The sequence below is a fragment of the Lontra canadensis genome, unplaced genomic scaffold (genome assembly GCF_010015895.1).
Source record: "Lontra canadensis isolate GAN:19392208 unplaced genomic scaffold, GSC_riverotter_1.0 scaffold3, whole genome shotgun sequence".
NCBI classification, from domain to species: domain Eukaryota; kingdom Metazoa; phylum Chordata; class Mammalia; order Carnivora; family Mustelidae; genus Lontra; species Lontra canadensis.
The window spans coordinates 6481985-6500617 of record NW_022630997.1 but is presented as its reverse complement, the minus strand read 5'-3'; the positions used below and the strand labels follow the sequence as shown (position 1 = coordinate 6500617).

The window sequence follows — 18633 nt, the reverse complement described above, 5'->3', positions numbered from 1 at the left end:
GAGAGAAGGAATTTGGGACCATGCATGCTTTTGTGTCTAGGAGTAATAGCTACATTGTACATACTCCTTCCAGGGATTTCTGTATATTAACTCACTGAAGCCTGTGACAACCCAATGAGACAGGAACTAGTATGACCCTGATTTTACCAATGGGACAACTGAGAGCAAAGAACTTGCCCAAGGCCACATACGTAGTAAGTGGTAGACCCAAGGAGCAAACCCAAGCAGTGTGGCATGAACACCTTGAAGTTTCACTTGCTTACCAATACTCTAATGCTTTTCTAAATAGGACCCGGCAATCACCACTGCCTCCTACCCTGTTATATTCTCAGTCGTTCAAGACTCCCACTAACTCTGTTCTAGGAAAGGTGGTCCTTCCCTCCCCCTAAGACACTGGCCAGGATCAAGGTCTGCTGGATGGGCTATTGACAGTGCCCAGATGTGTGGAACCTCCCTTGACACACCAATACGGTGGGTGGGTTTTGTTGCCCAGGGGCCTACATGGGGAAGCAGAGGCTATAGCTGCTCTCTCCCTCTTGCCATACCTCACTGAGATTGGCAGCGTTAGCTCGGGCCTGTAAGAAGAGAGGCTCGTCTTTGCTGATGCTGTACTGATGGACAGACTGCTCGTTTCCTGCCTTATAGGCCACCTGTTGGGAGAGAGCCCTGGGTCAGGAGCAGTGGTGCAGGGTGGGCTGGCATCACTGACGTGACTTCAGATCTGCTTGCCGTCTCTGTGACTTGCACAGGCAGTCCATTACAAAACCGCCCAGACCAGACACTGGCCAGCAGAATCCAATAAAGGAGGTTTCCGGCAGGAGGGGTGAAGGCAGAAGCAGCAGCAGTAAGGAGCTGAGAGGAGAACGTGGCTGGGGAACCAACACCTCCAGGGTCTCTGTCCCCACACTTCTGCCATGAGAAGGCATCAACCTTCCCAAGCTGTTCCCATCTACGCTGCCCACAGCCGCAGGAAATAACCCCCCAGAGGTCTCAAATGAGCACAGACTCCCCAAAGGAGAAAAATTAGAAGCCTACCCTGCCGCCTGCACCCCCACCATCAATCCCAATAATCCCAGTGCACTCACAGGTGCTGACACCCAGAAAGTGAGCAGTGACCGGAAAGTGAGCAGTGACCCGAAAGTCAGCGTCGGTGGGCATCTGAGCACTCTGCTCTCTCTCGCTCTCCCTCCCTCCCACCCACCCACACAGCGGCTATCTGCTGACTCTGAGCTCTGTTGATGGCACCTTTTCTGGCATGTGTACTTAGACCTTTAGGAAGGAAGGCCAGTAAGGTCCTGGCCCCATTGTAGCAGCTTGGCACATGCTCGGTGGCAGGGGTGGCGAGTGCTGAACACTGATGTGTAAATAAGGCACGTGCTGTTTCATTGTCGTGCCACCCAGATCTGAGCTCAGGTCACCCTCCTCAAAGGTAATTCTCTACTGGCTGCAGAGAATTATGGAGTCTTTGAAGAGAGAGAGGAGAGGGAGAGAGAAGAGAGTGGGCAATTCTGAGAGCCCACTCAGAAGAAGAGAAGAATGTCAGTGGGTATCTCCCTCAAACCAGCCGAGGAGGGGAGTGGGTGAGGCAGGGAGAGCAGGGACTCTGGTTCCCACAGACAGCCTGGAGGCCTCCGGGCAAGCCGAGCCCAGCCTGTCAAAAGCAAAGGCTCACGGTTCCTAGACCACGCCTGGGCCCAGCCTGCGACACAGCGGCCCGGCGGGGCTGGGGCAGCCCGGGACTCACCCCGCTCTGCAGCTCCTGGCTCCTCCTGGCGTGCTCCATCTGGGAGCTGTCGGCCACGCTGGTGAACTTCAGCTTATCCACCCTCTGCCGGTAGTTTTTCTGTTTCCAAAGAAAAGGGACCCTGTGGCATTCGGATTGGCTGTCCCCACCACCGCACTTGTGCTCTCGACCACACGCACGTTCTCAGTGACTCCCCCATCTTCTGGGCAGGAGCCCTCCCGCGGGGCCTGCAGCTCCATCGGGACCCCTCAGACCTGACACAGCCTGCTCTGGGGAGCTTCTCCTAGCTGCTGGTCCTGAGCAAGGCCCTGAACTTCTCCCCCCACTAACCCTTATATCCCTCCTTGTGCCCCGAGATGCATCCATTTTGTAAATCGAGATCTGGCATAGGAAAGTGGGGCGGAGGGAACTGGGACTTTACCACCGGGAAGACAGAGGCCAAAGCTCACCTCTGCCTCTTTCCAGCTTCGTGGCCTTGGGCACATCCCTTAATCCCCAGAGCCACTATGGCCACAATGGTACAAAAAATAGCAGCTGCCCCACTGTGGGAGGGCCAGAAGCTTCACGGCTCTGCTTTCGGTAAGGGCAGTCCGGGGGCACAAGAGTGTTCACGTGAGCCATCACCGGAACGCGCGGTGCTGTTGCGACCATCCAAGGAGCCCCAGTGCTCTAGGGAGAGGACATGTGGGGGGGTCGCGGACAGAGCAGGCTGGCGACCTGGTGGGATTCACCCTCACAGTTTCTCCGTGTTCCAGATCACTGAGATCTTGTCCTCCTGGTGTCCCCACCTCCCAGCCACAAAGTAACTGGCAATATTTCAGATGTGCTAATTCTGTCTCCCCACAGGGACTCCTTGTTCTTCCTGGAGGTTGGCTCCTTTGGCTTTTCCACGGGACATGCCAAAGTTGACGGGAAAGGAGGCAGCTGAGCATGGCGGACTGAAGCTGAAGCTTCACGTGGAGGGGAGAGCCGAGAGGAGCAAACCCCCGGGGCCGTCAGCAAGAGGGTCACGGATACCAGCTGAGCCCAGAATAGGGTTTGGAATATCGAAGCTTCCTAGTGTCCTCCCTTGAGGAAAAAGAAATTATAGGGGCGCCTGGGTGGCTCAGTGGGTCAAAGCCTCTGCCTTCGGCTCAGGTCATGATCTCAGGGTCCTGGGATCGAGCCCCACATCAGGCTCTCTGCTCAGCAGGAAGCCTGCTTCCCCCTCTCTCTCTGCCTGCCTCTCTGCCTACTTCTGATCTCTTTCTCTCTGTCAAATAAATAAATAAAATCTTAAAAAAAAAAAGAAATTCTAGAGACAATATTCCAAAGAGACTTGTTATTCTCCTCTCTCGTTCTAGTGTGTTGAATGGGAAAACTTCCCCACACAATTGAAGGAAGTCGCATTACCCTTCCATGGTGGGAAATTCCCAGTCGTTCCAAACTCTGCCTTTGGTCAAATCATAAAAACTTACTGAGGAGCCAAGAATCCACCTTGTACAGGGCACAATAGAAATATAAAACAGGAGAAGAGGGTGCTGTCTTCCTGGCCCTCGAGGAGCTTAATAACTAGTAGGCCCAGAAAGTCAGGCAGAGATGGGAATTCCCAAGGATGGAGGTCAGCCAGCTGGGTCTCTTCCCCAAACCTTTATCCAAGATACACGGGGCTTTGTTTGCTCCACCTGGAGTTGAGCAGGCTGGAAAAGAAGCTAAGTAAGAGGAACCCTAATGTGTCATTCACTTTTCTCTACCTTCCTTATTTCTATGTTCCAACCCTTAGTGTGTCTGTGTCTGAGAGAATGATGAGCAGGAAAAATAAGATTAATTTACAAAACGTGCTTTGGGGATATAAGACCACTTCGTGGGCAGGAGCTGGGGCCTTGGATCACACACACCGGAACAGAGCCCAGCTCTGCCGCCTGCTTGAAATGTGACTCTCCGTCTCTTTCCTCATGAAAATGAGGATATTGATAGCTTAGTCAGAGTGTCTACTCCCATAGGACGGTTGTGAGCCATAAATGAGCCATATGTACGTAATGCACTCGAAGCCATCAAATAACGACATAATTATTATCAGCCCACGAAGGTCAGCTCCATTATCATTACCATTTGCAAGAGATATGCCGACTTAGCCTTCCCGATCCTGAAACAAGAGTTCCCTTTGAAGAGCCCAAACAGAGTTCCTGAAATAGTCACACTTCCAAATGAAATGCCCTTCAAAAGTCCTCCTCTGCCCTCTGCCAAAGCCAGCTTTGCATGGTGCAAAGAGAAGCAGAGGCTTAGAGCCGCAGGGATGCTCTAACAGTCTCGGTTTTATCCAAGAGGAAGAGGATCGGAAGGTTCGAGAAACTTGCCCGGAGTCGGCAGTGAGGGTAAGGCACCGGCATCATGGGAACGCTGACCTCGGAACATCAGGTTCTCTGATTCAGGAGGAATCGCACACACCTCCGTGACAAACACATTTCCCCACGTGCCCATCGACTGAGTATGACCACCCTTCCGAATTTTTCTTTGGATGCCACTGCTACTCTATGTAAACCGGGAGGCTCCTTGCAGACACCTGCCCAGGATGCGTAAGGGTGTGGAAGACTACCCGGAGTGCACTGCAGGTGCCAAAATGAAGAAGGACTCCTCTGAGTCAGGCCCTAAACAAGCACAGGGCTTGGGGAGGGAGAAGCAGAGGGAAAGACGGCTCTCAGGGTCTCGTGGACTGAGAGCCACTAGAAGCCAGGGCCTGCGCTCGGGTTACCTCGCTGACCAGCTCCCCAGCCTTCTTGGCCTGTTCCAGATTGAGACTTCCCTCCGTCAGCCACCCGACTCCTTTCATCCATGCTAGGTCGGCCTTGTACTGAAGCTGTGAGAGAAAACCCAGGCTGTAATGGGACACAGGGAGGCAGGTGGGGCAAAGGTGATGGGAGACTTAGGGGAATCCGTACTCTTGCCTTTGTTTTCCTAAAAGAACTGTCCCCCTACACTTTTACAGCACTCTCCTTGGGGGTGAAGCCACTGTGCCCACCTCATAGCATGTTCTGTCTCAGTGTTGAAACCCCACCACTGACGACAAAGAGGGCTTTTCAGACTTTTTCACCAAAAATCTTATCTACCAACCTGCTAAATTTCCAAGATTTACTTGCCATCTTCAACACTTGCTTCTTCCTCTTTGCTTGTCACCATTACCAGCACATCTTGACTCCTGCAATAGCTCGGAGCCCCAGGTCTCCACGCTCTAGCCTCCGCTGTCTTGACTAATATCCATAGCTCTACCTCCCCGCCTGTCCTCCCTGGGTCCAGCCCCTCTTGGCAGTTCTTCCTGCTCCTACGAGTTATATCATAGACTCATGCACGGGTTCCAAATCACCCTCAAAATGTCCCTGTACTCAACTGCAGGAGAGGCGTGAGGAGAACTGGCAGTGAGTGGGGGCTCACCTCACTCTGGAGCCCATAGGCTTTCTTGGCCCACTGAGTCTTCATGTCTTCAGGCAGTACAGTGTATTCATGCAGCTTTGTCCTGTAGTCCAGGTCACTGGCCAGAGCTTGGGCCTTCTTAGCATGCTTGATGTGTACCATATCCATGGGGAGGTGAAAGTGGGTCTTACTCTCCTCGAAGCCTTTTTTGTATTCAACCTTGAACGTTATCAACAAGGCCATTATTTGAAATCTGCCTTTGCAGGAGTGATTTACAACACAGGAAAGAAGCCTGGGCTTTCATGAGGAATTGGCAATGCCACTCATCTATCAGAAAGGTGTGACTCAATTTCTGGATCTAGAAGGGGGCAGTGCTGGGGAGCTATGGTTCCACACTACTTTGTCTCTAGGAGGAATGCCTCTCACCAATATTAAATCTTTTTATCTAGCTGATCCAGGAGGAGAAGGCTCTATCCAAGGTTTCTGTAGACTCTTTAAGAGGCAGAATGACAAGGTTGGGCTCCAGAGCCAGATGAGCCCGAGTTCAAGCTGGTCTACCCCTTGCCAGCTGGATGACCTCTGGAAAGTTACATCACCTCTATAAGGGCTAATGTTCTCAGGGGACTGTTGTGATAAGCAAACAAAATAGTAGTTGAAATCCACCTAGTACAAGGACTGGCATAGAGCAAACACCTGAAAAATGTTCACAGTGAGGATGATAATGACGATGGTGGTGATCGTGATGATAGTGATGATGGTGGTAATAATGTTGATAGTGATGACGATGGTGGTAATAATGGTGATGATGGTGGTGATGGTGGTGATGACAGTGGTGATAGTGATGATAGTGAAAATAGTGGTAACAGTGGTGATGGTGATAATTGTGAATATGTGATGATGGTGGTGGTGGTGATAGTGATGGTGGTGTTGGTGATAGTGATAGTGATGACAGTGGTAATGAATGGTTATGGTGGTAATGATGGTGATGATGGAGATGGTGGTGATGATGATGGTGGTAGTGATGGTGATGGTGACAATGATGATAGTGATTATAGTGAATATGTGGTGATGGTGGTGGTGATGATGGTGTTGTTGAGGGTGGTCATAGTGATGGTGGTGGTGGTGGTGATAGTGACAATGATGGTGGTAGTAGTGGTGATGGTGGTGGTAATGATGGTGATGGTGGTGATGGTGATGGTTGTTATAATGATGATGATGGTAATGATGGTGATGGTGGTAATGGTGGTGGTGATGATGGTGGTAATGGTGGTGATGATGATGATGGTGGTAATGATGGTGATGGTGGAGATGGTGGTGATGGTGATGGTGGTAGTGATGGTGATGGTAATGATGGTGGTGGTGACAATGATGATAGTGATTATAGTGAATATGTGATGATGGTGGTGGTGATGGTGATGATGCTTATAATAATGATGGTGATGGTGGTAATGGTGGTGGGAGAGGTGGCATGCTACAGAAGAAGCAGTATAGTGCCAGTACTAAGAGTCCTAGGCTCTAACGCTACCCCTCCACCTTTATCACTGACTACTATATGGCTTTGGACAAGACATAATCTTTTTGGTCCCGACTGTTCCACTGCAAATAAGAAATGTCATTTTGTTCTCTGTCTAAAAAGAAGCCAAATTCTCAATGTCTTAGTATATTTCATGATTATGTGCTTCACAGGACTTGTTCCATAGTCACATCCAAAATGGCAACCCAGATGCCAACTCTCTTATTCTAGTCAAACCATGGCTCCTGAATGACTCACCAGGTTATTATATCTGGCCTCACCATGGGAGCAGCATAAGCTGGCCTCCTAACTTGGAGCGGCAATTGTAAAGCAGAAACTCAACGCTCCTGTGTCCTTTTGTCCTGCTCAGCATCGTCAGGGAAGACCTGACCTGACACCAAGTCTGTCCTCCCCCCAAAGCATTTTGGTAAATGACACCTAAGAGGGTTAATCTCCAGCCATTATAGCTGTTTACAAGCAGCGTCACTTTGGTTGGTTGCAGTCTCCATGCTCCAGTTGTTTGCTAATGACTTTGTACATCAAGTGTGTCACGGCCACAGGACCCACCAGGGACATTGCCACAACAAGCAGGATGCTTAGTGTCTGACTCTCCCTATAAGATTAAGCTCCCCTGGGGAGGAACCTGTTATGTGTTGTTCATTCCTACAGCCCTGGTGTCTTAACAGGATCTTGCTCATCGTAGTTGCTTGGTAGACTTCTGCGGAATTAATACAGGTGGGCGGACACCTTTGTACCTTGAGCCGTAGATGCCAGTCACCCTTTGGGCCCACACGCCTCATCTAAATAAAGAAAGTGAACAAACTCCTCACACAAGCCACGAGAGAATTTGTAGGTGGAAGTCAACCATAAGGTCCTGGGTGAAGTTGGCCCTGGAAGGACACTTAAAGCAGCACAAGTCTGAGGAAGGGGTTGAGGGACAGTAAAGAGTTTACCTCACTGCTCATCTTGGCCACCTGCAGGGAGTGCAGAAGCCTCGAGTCTGTAGTGCCCATGACTTTGCCTTTCGTTTTCTCATACTCTTCTTTATATTTGATCTTGAGAGAAAGAAGAAAGTCTACGGTGAGGGGAAGAGAAACTGTGCCACCTCAGGGGCTTTGGTATTCGCAAGGTAACGGGAACAATTCTGAAAACAACCTCCCGGGTGAGGGGAAGAGAAACTGTGCCACCTCAGGGGCTTTGGTATTCGCAAGGTAACAGGAATAATTCTGAAAACAACCTCCCAGGTCTTCCGCGAACCCAGAAGAAGATTAAAGTCCTGGGATGTTTACAATGTAAGCAGTCATTATTTTTTTCCGCAGGAACGCCGACATTTTTATGGGAACCATTTCTTATACATTTCTGAGTTAATGAGAGGAAACCTACATTGCTAGCAAGCTCTCCGGAGGCTTTGGCGGCCAGCAGAGAAATCGCATCCAGCTTCATCTCAAATCCTTTCCCCTTGGCTTTCTCCCAGCCTTCTTTGTACTTAACCTGGCAAACAGAAACACAGGTGACTAAGAGTCAGGATCCAAATTCCTGCCCAAAGTTAAAAAGACATTTAAAAGAACAACAACAGGGGCACCTGGGTGGCCCAGTCGCTTAAGCATCCAACTCTTGGCTTTGACTCAGGTCATGACCTCTGTGTGGTGAGACCGAGGTTTGTGCTGGGCGTGGAACCTGCTTAAGATTCTCTCTCTCTCCCTCTGCCCTTCCCCTCTCTCCCTCTCTAAACAACAACAACAACAAAGCTGGTTTCTTCATCTGTTTACAGACCAGAATCTCGGCTATTATTGTCAAAATAGCAATTTTTGAGACAGTGCATTGATTCCTGAGCTGTGGGGTCATGCAGGGCAGCGGTGATGGGACAGAACAAAGAGTAGAGTCACGTGTCTATCCAGGCTGTGCTGTTTCCTGATCATGAGACTTTGGGCAAAGCACATTACCTCTTTCAGCCTTGCTTTGCCATTTGCAAGAAAAAGGGAAAAAGAGAAAAAAAGAAAAGAAAACAAACAAACAAAAAAAAACCCAACATAAAACCTCCTATTACCTGTCTCAGGGTTGCTGTGGGGATAAATTGGATAAAGAACATGAACCTGGGAACTAAGCTGGTAAAGACATAAGTTACTAATGTTGGCATGGTAACAACACCTATCTAATCGCCTTCTACTCTTCAATGGTCAATCTTTGCTTTAGGCCTGTGAGGCTCAGAGACATCAAACGACCTTACGTAGGTCACACAGCTTAAAAATGGTAGTACCAATTTCTGACTCAGGGCATTCTGATACCAAAGCCCATGCTACTGTGTCTATGCCATAAATAGGTGCTAGGGGTTAGGATGATTCAGTAATTTCATATGTAAGGTGCCCACCTCAATGAGCAGCATAAAGCAGGCATTTAATAAATGGTGGCTCCTTTTTTTCTTCTCCTGCCCCCATCTAGGACAAGAAGCCTAATCATAGCCCTCTTGTGACTCCAGGAACAATCTAGTGATTAATATTGATCTTAAAACTGAAATTTTCAGGGCATCTGGGTGGCTTAATTGGTTAAGCGTCTGCCTTGGGCTCAGTTTATGATCCCAGGGTCCTGGGATCGAGCCCCGGTTCAGGCTCCCTGCTTAGTGGGGACACTGCTTCTTCCTCTCCCCACTGCTTGTGCTCCCTCTCTCTCTCACTCTCCCTCTCAAATAAATAACAAAAATCTTAAAAAAAAAAAAAAAAAATCTTAAATTTTCTTTGCACAGCAAAGCAGCAGTCAGAATTCACCAGGACCATGACAATGATGATGATGGTTTGTGTGCATTTGAACACATGTCTACATAATAAAAATTAAATTCCTGTGATCAGTTTATCCCCAGGGAACAACCACGTGCCATGAGACAGCAAAATTCAAAACCGTAACATGATGGGCGCCTTTGATGAACGTCTCTCACAAAGACAATAGCCTCTGCTTGCCGGGCCTGGTGCCCTCATCCTCACGTTGGTTAGTTAAACTCTACCATGTTCTCACCTCCGTTGCTTGCTCACCTCACTAAATAGTTCAGCATTGGTTTTGGCCTTCACCAGCTGAGGTACATCCTGTGGCAAGGTGTAATTCAACTTATTTTTCTCATAGTCAGCACGATAATTCACCTGTTGGATTTAAAATAAACCCACAGAGTAAGCGCAAGGTGTCTAGATAGACAGAGGTGAATTCTGGATGCAACGCTCTCTTTTTTACTTTCCCCTTGGGCCCATAGCTGAGAAGGAGTTTCTAGAAAAGGCATTTGACAAGGAAGCCTGCAATTTTAGGAATGGTTTAAATGAACTGATTAAAGAGGTCGAATGAAAAGAAAAATGATTCAAAGGCACATTCAGGGTTATGAGTTTATAAAAGATTTCCCTGTGGTTACTTCACCAACTCTCCATGAAGCACTAGAGGGAAGAGAATTTGTTTTTTGCTTTTTTGTGTGTGTGTGTGTGTGTGTGTGTGTGTGTGTTTTAACGGCCGCAGTGCTGCACATCTTGCTTACATACAGAGAAGATACTCAGAGAATAATTATCCCATGGCTGCCCACACTGAAAAAAAAAAGCCACCTTAAGTCACCTAAAGAAAGGTCAATCAGACATTATGTGACTTCCAGTGGAAAAATACAGCATCATCTGCAAAGCATCCTTGTCCCAAAACTGAACCTAACCCTGATCAAACCTACAGATGCAAATACTATTTTATAAGACATTTGGAAGCCAGAAGAACACATGAAGTCCACACTGGGATGCAGTTCACAAGGCTCAGACCATGGGAAACATAACAGGATCAACACTCCAGCTTCTTCCATAAACCACTTGTGAGGAAAGAAAAGAGATAAACAGGAAACCTTAAAGATGAAAAGAATCTTAAAGACCTATCAACCAGCCACAAGCATGGACTTCATTCAGATCCTGATTCAAACAAAATGTAAAACTGTAGAATTATAACTTTATGAGATCACTGGAATGTTAAATGCTAATAGGATACTGGTGACACCAAGAATTATTATTAGTTTTTGGTGTGATGTAGTAAATTGTTTAAATATGCTTAAATTTTTTTTTATCTTTTAGAGAGGTACCCTAAAATATTGATAGATTTTATTATTTAATCTCTGGGATTTTCTTCAAAATAACAGAGGAGGGAGAAGGGGATGGGCATACAAATGAAGCAAGACTGGCCATGATGGATAGAAGCTGAATGAGGGATACATGGAGACTCAAAACACTATCCTTTCTACAATTAGATGTATTTGGAATGTTCCATAATAAAAAGTTTAAATTAAGGGGGCCCATCTCATGGTTGTCACAAGACATCTATTACTGTTAATGAATGCCAAACCCTTGGGGAGCCAGGTATCCAGGGGCCACAAAGCACTTGAGTCCCCCACATCTGGCTAGGCAAGGGCCGGGGACTTACGTGACTCAGTTGCTGGGCATTGATTTTGGCTTGGATAATCTGAGGAGTGTTGGTCACAGAGCTGTACTTCAACTTGTCGATGCTTTGCCTGTAATTGACCTGGTTAAAAAATATATATATATATACAAGATGTCACCAGCAGTTTTCTCTAAGATTTGCTTAGTTCCCTACCCCCCAAGTCCAGCAGAGCTAATTCTCCTATTCTATTCTCCTATTATTAATTCTCCTATTACGAAAGAAGGATCGAAGATTCCAACTGGAAACCAACAGATACTCCAAGCCCACAGATAAACAAACAAACCAAAAAAACAAAAACAAAAACAAAAAACAAACAAAAAAAACACCCAAAAACAAAAACAAAAAAAACCCCAGTCGTTGATGAGTAAGTGACTTGAGCAGGTCAACTATAGAAGAGGTCAACTAAACTGCCAGTAAGCATAGGAAAAGCTGCTCATCCACATTGTTATTTTTTTTTTAAGGATTTTATTTATTTGACAGAAAGAGAGCACAAGCAGGGGGAGCGCAGAGGGAGAAGTAGGCTCCCCACTGAGCAGAGAGCCCGATGCGGGACTCTACCCCAGGACCCCAGGATCATGACCTGAGCCCAAGGCAGACACCAAACCGACTAAGCCACCCAGGCACCCATCCACATTGTTATTATGAATCAGAGAAATGTATATTAAAACTGCAATGAGACACCCCTCGACATTTGCCTGAAGAGTGAAAATTTAAACTGCCAACTACACCAAGGGCTGGCAAGGATGTGGAGCTGCGGAGACTCTCACAACACAGCTGGCGGAAGTGAGGGTTGGCACAGCCACTTTGGGAACCAATATGGCGCTTTGGCACACACACGTACCCCAAGTCTCCACAATTCTATTCCTAGGTGCACTTCCAAAGAAAACACATGCACAAGGTCACTCTATAATAATTCAAGCTGCCTGTCTATACTTAATGTACTTTTCTATATATGTTTTATACTTCAAAAGAAAAGACGTTTTTTAAAACGGGAAAGAAAAATGAAAGAGAGACAAAAAGTCCAGCTGATACGGTAAGTGGGAGGCAATGGCACATCAGGCTCTGGGTGAGGATACTCTAAACATGGCTTCACCCTGTATGCCAGCCCCTGCCTGGCCCTCACTTTGGCCTTGCCCGAGTCCCTGAGAAAAGGGCTGGAAGCTAGGCACTTTCCTGAAAGAAGAAGGCTGGGTGGGTTTAGAAGAGAAGCCTCCAGGACTGCCTGGTACAGGGACTTCTGGTTTCCCACCATTTCAAGAAACTGGGGACTCGTGGATTTTCCCTTCTGAAAGTACAATTTGCCCCTCAGAGACTCAAGGATTATTAGCCATTTGCCCATGAGAAGATATTCATCCAATCATCTTATTTTCCTCCAAACCTCCTAAGAGCCACTGCAGAGGGAATGGGGACTTGAGCAGGGAGGTAGAAGAGCATGTTGGAGGCTTGAGGGCAGGGAATAAGGGGAAGGGGTAGAGGGGAGCTGACTGAGAGCCCCAGGGACCCGCATGGGGGCAAGGGGAGCCAGGATGCAGACAAGTGAAGAGAAAGAGTGTGAGGTTGTGGCCAGTGAATGACCTCTGCCGGCGTGGTCCCCTGTCCTTCATTTATTCATTCATTCATGCCTTAAACAAACAGTCACAGAGCGTCTACTCTGCACAGAGTGAGCACACTCAGACACAGCCCTGTCTATGTAGATATCTCAGCTGGGTCCTTGCTCTCAGGACCCCAAACTGACTCAGTCCTGGGGACACCTGACACTACCCCCCCTCCCACTTACAGGCTCCAGGTGAGGCCCTATACATCAGCGACCCTCCGGGTTTGTTCACAGCAATCGAACCATTGGACCTCTCACACCTAAGCTTCATGCCTCTGTTTTCTTGCCTGAAGCCCAGGACCCCACCTGGTATCCCACACAGTGGGGCAGCTTCTTTAGGCTTACACCAAGCCTAAGAACATAACATCCCTTTGCTGTGTCCGCACAGTCTGCTGCCATCTCTGCCCAGACCTCCACTGACCGCCTCTGGCCATGCTCCTCTGACCACCACCCTCTTATTATCCCTACCTTACAATGTGAAAACTGAGGCCCAGAGAACTGAAGTGACTGGCCCAAGGTCACCCAGCTAATGTCAGGATTCAAATTCTAGCACTCTACCTCCCGAAGTGGCTCTCATCCTCTGCACTTAAACCCAGTTTGCCAAAGCTAGTGTAGTGTGCTTGGAACTTTTATTTTACAGATGAACTTGGGGTCCCCTGTAGCCAAAGCTACTACTGTTTAGACAGGGAAATATATTCTGAGTACAAACAAATGACTTATACATTAATTTCTAGGACAGCATCTAGGAAAAACAGAGTGTTCCTGACAGCAGGACACGGGGTATTTTGTTGGATTCAGAGCTAAAGAACAGCATCACTTTGTGCTTTTGGGTTAATGGTTCAATGACAGAAGTTTTGCTCATTCTCAGTTGCAGATGTAGGGTATATAGAAAAAGTAGGAAATACAAAGTCATTTCAATGTCAACTATTAATGAGACTAGAGTGCTCTGGCATCCTAATGCATTTACTCAGAGGAGAAACTCAGAGGAGAAATTATCATCTCATAATAAAGAGTCTATTAGAGTTCAGAATTGTGCATGATAAAATGTCATGAAAACTGTATTTTTTAAAAGGCATATTCCTTCCCAATAATTTTGCATTAAAGTGCTGCAGAGCACAATTACTCTCCTCTGCGGGACATAATTAACAGTTTCCATGATTAATCACATCCTTGCAACATCATAGGTCCTTGGCCATTGCTTCCATCTACTTTCTGAAGGAACGCTTTGCTGAGGATGGAGTCTCATTTTAATGCTATTAGTGCTGATAAAATCCCTCTGAAAGGAAAGCCCTCTAATTAAACACCCATGCCTGTTTATTTAATTTCATAGCTATTTGACCACCTTTAGAGCCACCAGACAGAGAGACCATAAATGCTCTTGTAATGGATTTCCCAAACTTCCTGAATATTTAAGTCCCTACACTAGGGGTGATAAACTCAAATTCATACAGGAACCAGGAAGGGAAGGCCAAAGAGACTAAGATAAGACAGAGCACCTGCCACTCAGTCCCAGGCATCTGCTACCACATGGGAACTGGGGCTGTCATTTCCAGAGTTTCTAGATTGTTCTAGAAGAGATGAAAATATGAATTTTTTTATCAACCCCCCAAATCTCTATATGTTGGCACCATTGTTTTTTAAATACTGTGCGGCCAAACTAAACACCTCTGCAACCTCAATCAGGCTCCTGGGCCTTCAGTTCAGAATCTCCCTCTGCTTTTAATTAATCCTTCTAACCCAGGCTGGTTTCATTCTTCTATTGGGTTTGCCCAGGTGAGCAGGCTATATTTCATGTGCTTAGTTTGATCCACAGCCTTACACAAACAAACATAATAGCAAGTCATGTTACAACAGGAGTACAAAGTTGTAAGAATCTCTCTAGTTTTCACTGGGCTCTCGAACATGGTTGATGGAGGTCTACAAACAGAATAGCTCCCATTCTAATGAGGTGCTCTCAGTCCTCAAGTCCCAGGTGATGCATGCAGCCAAAAAAGGAAGGAAGTAGCTTAGGTAGTCAAGTGTATCCTTGGGTTTCATGACGCGCAGTGGTAAGTCAACACAACCAAACTTCTTGGGAAAAGAAGAAGCAAGGCTTAGTCTCCCTTTATATCCCTCAACTTCCCATCCTTTGCTTTACTATACATTTGGAAAGCCCATTTCATCCATTAAACTATCATTTGCCAATGATCCTCCTTTGTTGTCCTATAAACCATGTTAAACACTAAAGATGTCAAGCAGGACCCCCACTGTTCTCAATCTGAGCAAAAGGGAGAGCAATGTGAAGACCATCTTACCAAGAGCAAAACCCAAGTCAATGTTACTAGGCTCACGCTGAGCCCAAAGGAATGTGAAGGAAAGTAGCACTGGGCACTTAGTAAGTATATGCTGAATTATTTGTTAAATTATTAATTGGTTAGAGATAATCATCACTGACAAATAACTATGATATACACTCAGGTCTAAACCACCTTAACTACTTTTTAAGAAAATAGATGATTTTAATCTTTTTCCTTGTGTTTTTCAGAATTTTCTAAATTTCCTGTAACAAACATATATAGTAAAATTCCTATAATAGAAAATAATAAATTTAATTAATTATATGTATTTCACCAAGATAAGCCAAACTGTGAAGAAATAAAATCACTGCTATATGAAGAAATACATCTACCTTCCCAAGTGCTCCTGAGTCACATTAAGTCAACATTACTACTTCCTCTCAACTTATAACTATTTTATTTTTTATATATTTTATTTTTTATATTTTACTTCCTTTAGTCCCTCAACATAACACACTCCAAAACTTCAAATAGGAGCAAAGAAAGAAAGATTGATTATTCCTCATTGTTAAGGAAGAATAAATTTAGGGCCCAAAGACAGACATATTCTACCAAATTTTAACTGAACTTCAGATTATTTTCAGGATGAAAACAGAGTTGTCCCCACCTTACATGGAATATCTAAGAGTTTCCACACACGCATGAATGGACTCTCCTAGTGGAAGAGTTCCCTTTCTCAATCCCTTCCATCTGTGAGGAGCTTTTAGAACTTTTTTCTTCCCATCTTGCTACTTAAGAATCACTCCACAAGAGGAAGTAACAAGGAATAAAGCAGAAGATGCTCTTGGAGGAGGACTTACTTCTTTCAAGGGAACCAGTTTCATTGTTGTTTGATAGGAAGGAGTGAGAGTGGCTGGGTAGTTGTAGTCCACAACATCGTGTTTATAATCAGCCTTGTAGGCAATCTAAAACACACACACACACACACACACACACACACACACACACACGAAGAAAGAAAGAAAGAAAGAAAAGGAAAAAAGAAATTAGTCCCCACTTTCTTTGTTTTGACCTTGTTTGAATGTCATAGGAAATTTTTTAAAAAGTAATGAGAAATAAAATTAATTCCATTTCATCACCTCCAAGGAAAATTATGTTCATACTTTGCCTTTAATTAATTTGAATTCTTCCTAATTAATCCAAAATTAACTAACTTCCATCTGTAGCACATTTATTTTATCTTTCTTATTAATTATGGACCTCCTTATAGTTTTAGTTAAAAAGAAACACCGGCATGTGGGTGTATGATGAAAGGTCTTCTTGGCTAACCCCCTAGAAAATAAATGAAAAGTCAAGAGTCTTCAGAGTATTTAAATTTTTTTCCTAAAGGTCAAATTTGACATTCTCAAGCAGAGGAAATTTGACCTTTGTATGTTTTACTAATGAAATCGGTTCCTTTGAAGTGCCCTTTACCTTCAAGATTTACAACTTGGCATTTACAAACTGTCAGGTGAACTGACAAAGCCAAGGAGGTATTAAGAGATTCCGTGCTATGGGATCTGATCTATTTTGTTACCCCACTACTTTGACCAGTACTTGCCCATAGGAGGTCTTCACTGAACACTACAGTTGAATAAATGAATGAAGCAACCAACCCACCAACCAACTCCAAATAAATCACAAATGCTTTGGAAGTTTGAGAAATTTCGAATAAGAATATGTTCATCCATTTCTCTTTATGTCTCAGAAACGGGATGTTTTTCTCACACTGGATCAAAGATAACAGATCTAAGTACTCTTCAAGCCAGAGAAAACTGAGATAAATAAATGGAAGCTTTTGAAAATTTTCAAGGGTTTTACCTAGCTTTCGTTATATTGGTTAATGTTTAGAAGATTTTATGGGTCAGTCTTTATACAACAGGACACCGACTTTTAAAAAGGAAGTTTGAAAAAGAGTTGGCTGAATTCTTCAAATTTTACCTCCCTCCACCCCAGCAGGTCCCCAGACCTACAGGCCCTTCAAACCTGGACTCACATTGCTGGCCAAGCTTCCAACCTTCATAGCATGGAGAGTCCGTCTGTCCATACCAACTCCTTCATAGTGGCCTCTCATGTGGTTCTGGTAATTTTCCTTATATTTATTCTAGAAGGAAACACAAAGCTTTCAATAAAAGACTTCTCTTCCCATCTTAATGCAACGAACTGGAAATAAAAACGACTAAATAGAACCTATTTAAGTAGTCAGTGTATCACTGAATAAAAAAGAAGCCAAACCTTCTTTCTTTTTTTTTTTTTTAGGATTTTATTTTATTTATTTGATAGAGATCACAAGTAGGCAGAGAGGCAGGCAGAGAGAGAGGAAGGGAAGCAGGCTCCCTGCTGAGCAGAGAACCCAATGTGGGGCTCGATCCCAGGACGCTGGGATCATGACCTGAGCCAGAGGCAGAGGCTTTAACCCGCTGAGCCACCCAGGCGCCCCCAAACCTTCTTTCAAAAAACCACTTGAATTTCAAGCAAGTACAGGAAGATGGAGGGAGACAAGCACAGAAGCACACAGCCAAACATAGTATCTGGTGAGTACAGGCAGCAGTCAACAGACCCAATTTTCTTTTTAACGTTTTCACTTGGGAATGTGTCCGATTTTCCCCATGTGAAAACCTCCCATGAGCGGGGCCTTTCCAATGGACAAGACTGGTCGTGCAGACACTGGGTACAAAGCCCCACACTAGGGAATGGTACAAATCACTACGTGCTGTTACCTCCGTTTCTAATCACACGAAGAATATAACCTGAGCTTCGCCAAATTCTGGTTTTTTTTACATACAAATTGGTGGCTACTAAAGCCATGTGAAATAAAGATGTCACGTCCCAAATGCAGCTTACCAAGTGAAGGGAAAACCAAAACAGGATGCCAAGAAGTCATAAATAGGAAAATCTGGGTAGCTTCTAATGAAGCTGCATTAAAATCACCTTCCCTGGGAAGCCACGAAGTTCTACGCACTGAGATTATTTAAACAAATACTATTAACCACGTGTCAGACATGATTCTACTCAGTTCGTCTTCACAAGGACTCCATGAGGAGGAAGGACTTAGTATCATCCCCATTTTACACATGGACAAAGGGGCTCCAGGGGGCTTAAACCACAGGCCCAAAGTCGAACACTTGACTAATTCTGGAGCCGGGACTGTCAGCTCCAAGGCTGGTGCTCTTCACCACTACCTTTAGCCAAAAGAAATTCCTCCCTGAGCCTTACAAAGTCCCTCGTGATCTTAAATTCTACTACAGTATGCCGTGGGGCAGAAATAAAATCACATCATCTAGTATAAGTCCTTGATGTTCTCACGGAAATATCCCCAGAGCTTCGCTGAGAATTTCCAAATTTACAAATGCCATCTGTTCCTCTGTAAAATGAGGAAAGCACATCTGGGTCCCCAGGTGAGAAGAGATCAGACGTTAACTAAGAAGCACAAAGTCGCGTTGAGAGGGGATGTCGCATGCTCAGCCAGACTCCCAGCATTCACCAGCAGGAGCCGACATTGCTACACAGGGAGAACACGAGAGGAAAGGTGCTACTATTAAGGATTCAAGGTCAAGTGCATGGTAGGACAGAATTAACACCAGGTGGACTACTCCCTGCAGGCAATCTTAATCAACACTCTTAGGTATTTGTGCCTAAG

General features: G+C 45.5%; 1 protein-coding gene across 7 annotated transcripts in view; it reads right to left on the bottom strand.

Moving 5' to 3' along the window:
- The window catches only part of NRAP (nebulin related anchoring protein), a 69691-nt gene that overhangs the window by 32757 nt on the left and 18301 nt on the right, over positions 1 to 18633 (bottom strand). For all 7 annotated transcript variants that reach the window (XM_032879554.1, XM_032879501.1, XM_032879537.1 and 4 more), the window contains 10 exons: positions 16990 to 17097; positions 15815 to 15919; positions 11067 to 11165; positions 9668 to 9772; positions 8028 to 8135; positions 7598 to 7699; positions 5153 to 5350; positions 4476 to 4580; positions 1745 to 1843; positions 546 to 650 (listed from right to left, as the gene is read on the bottom strand). In XM_032879554.1, the coding sequence (XP_032735445.1) occupies positions 546 to 650; positions 1745 to 1843; positions 4476 to 4580; positions 5153 to 5350; positions 7598 to 7699; positions 8028 to 8135; positions 9668 to 9772; positions 11067 to 11165; positions 15815 to 15919; positions 16990 to 17097 (1134 nt within the window). The remainder of the gene's footprint in view (positions 1 to 545; positions 651 to 1744; positions 1844 to 4475; positions 4581 to 5152; positions 5351 to 7597; positions 7700 to 8027; positions 8136 to 9667; positions 9773 to 11066; positions 11166 to 15814; positions 15920 to 16989; positions 17098 to 18633) is intronic.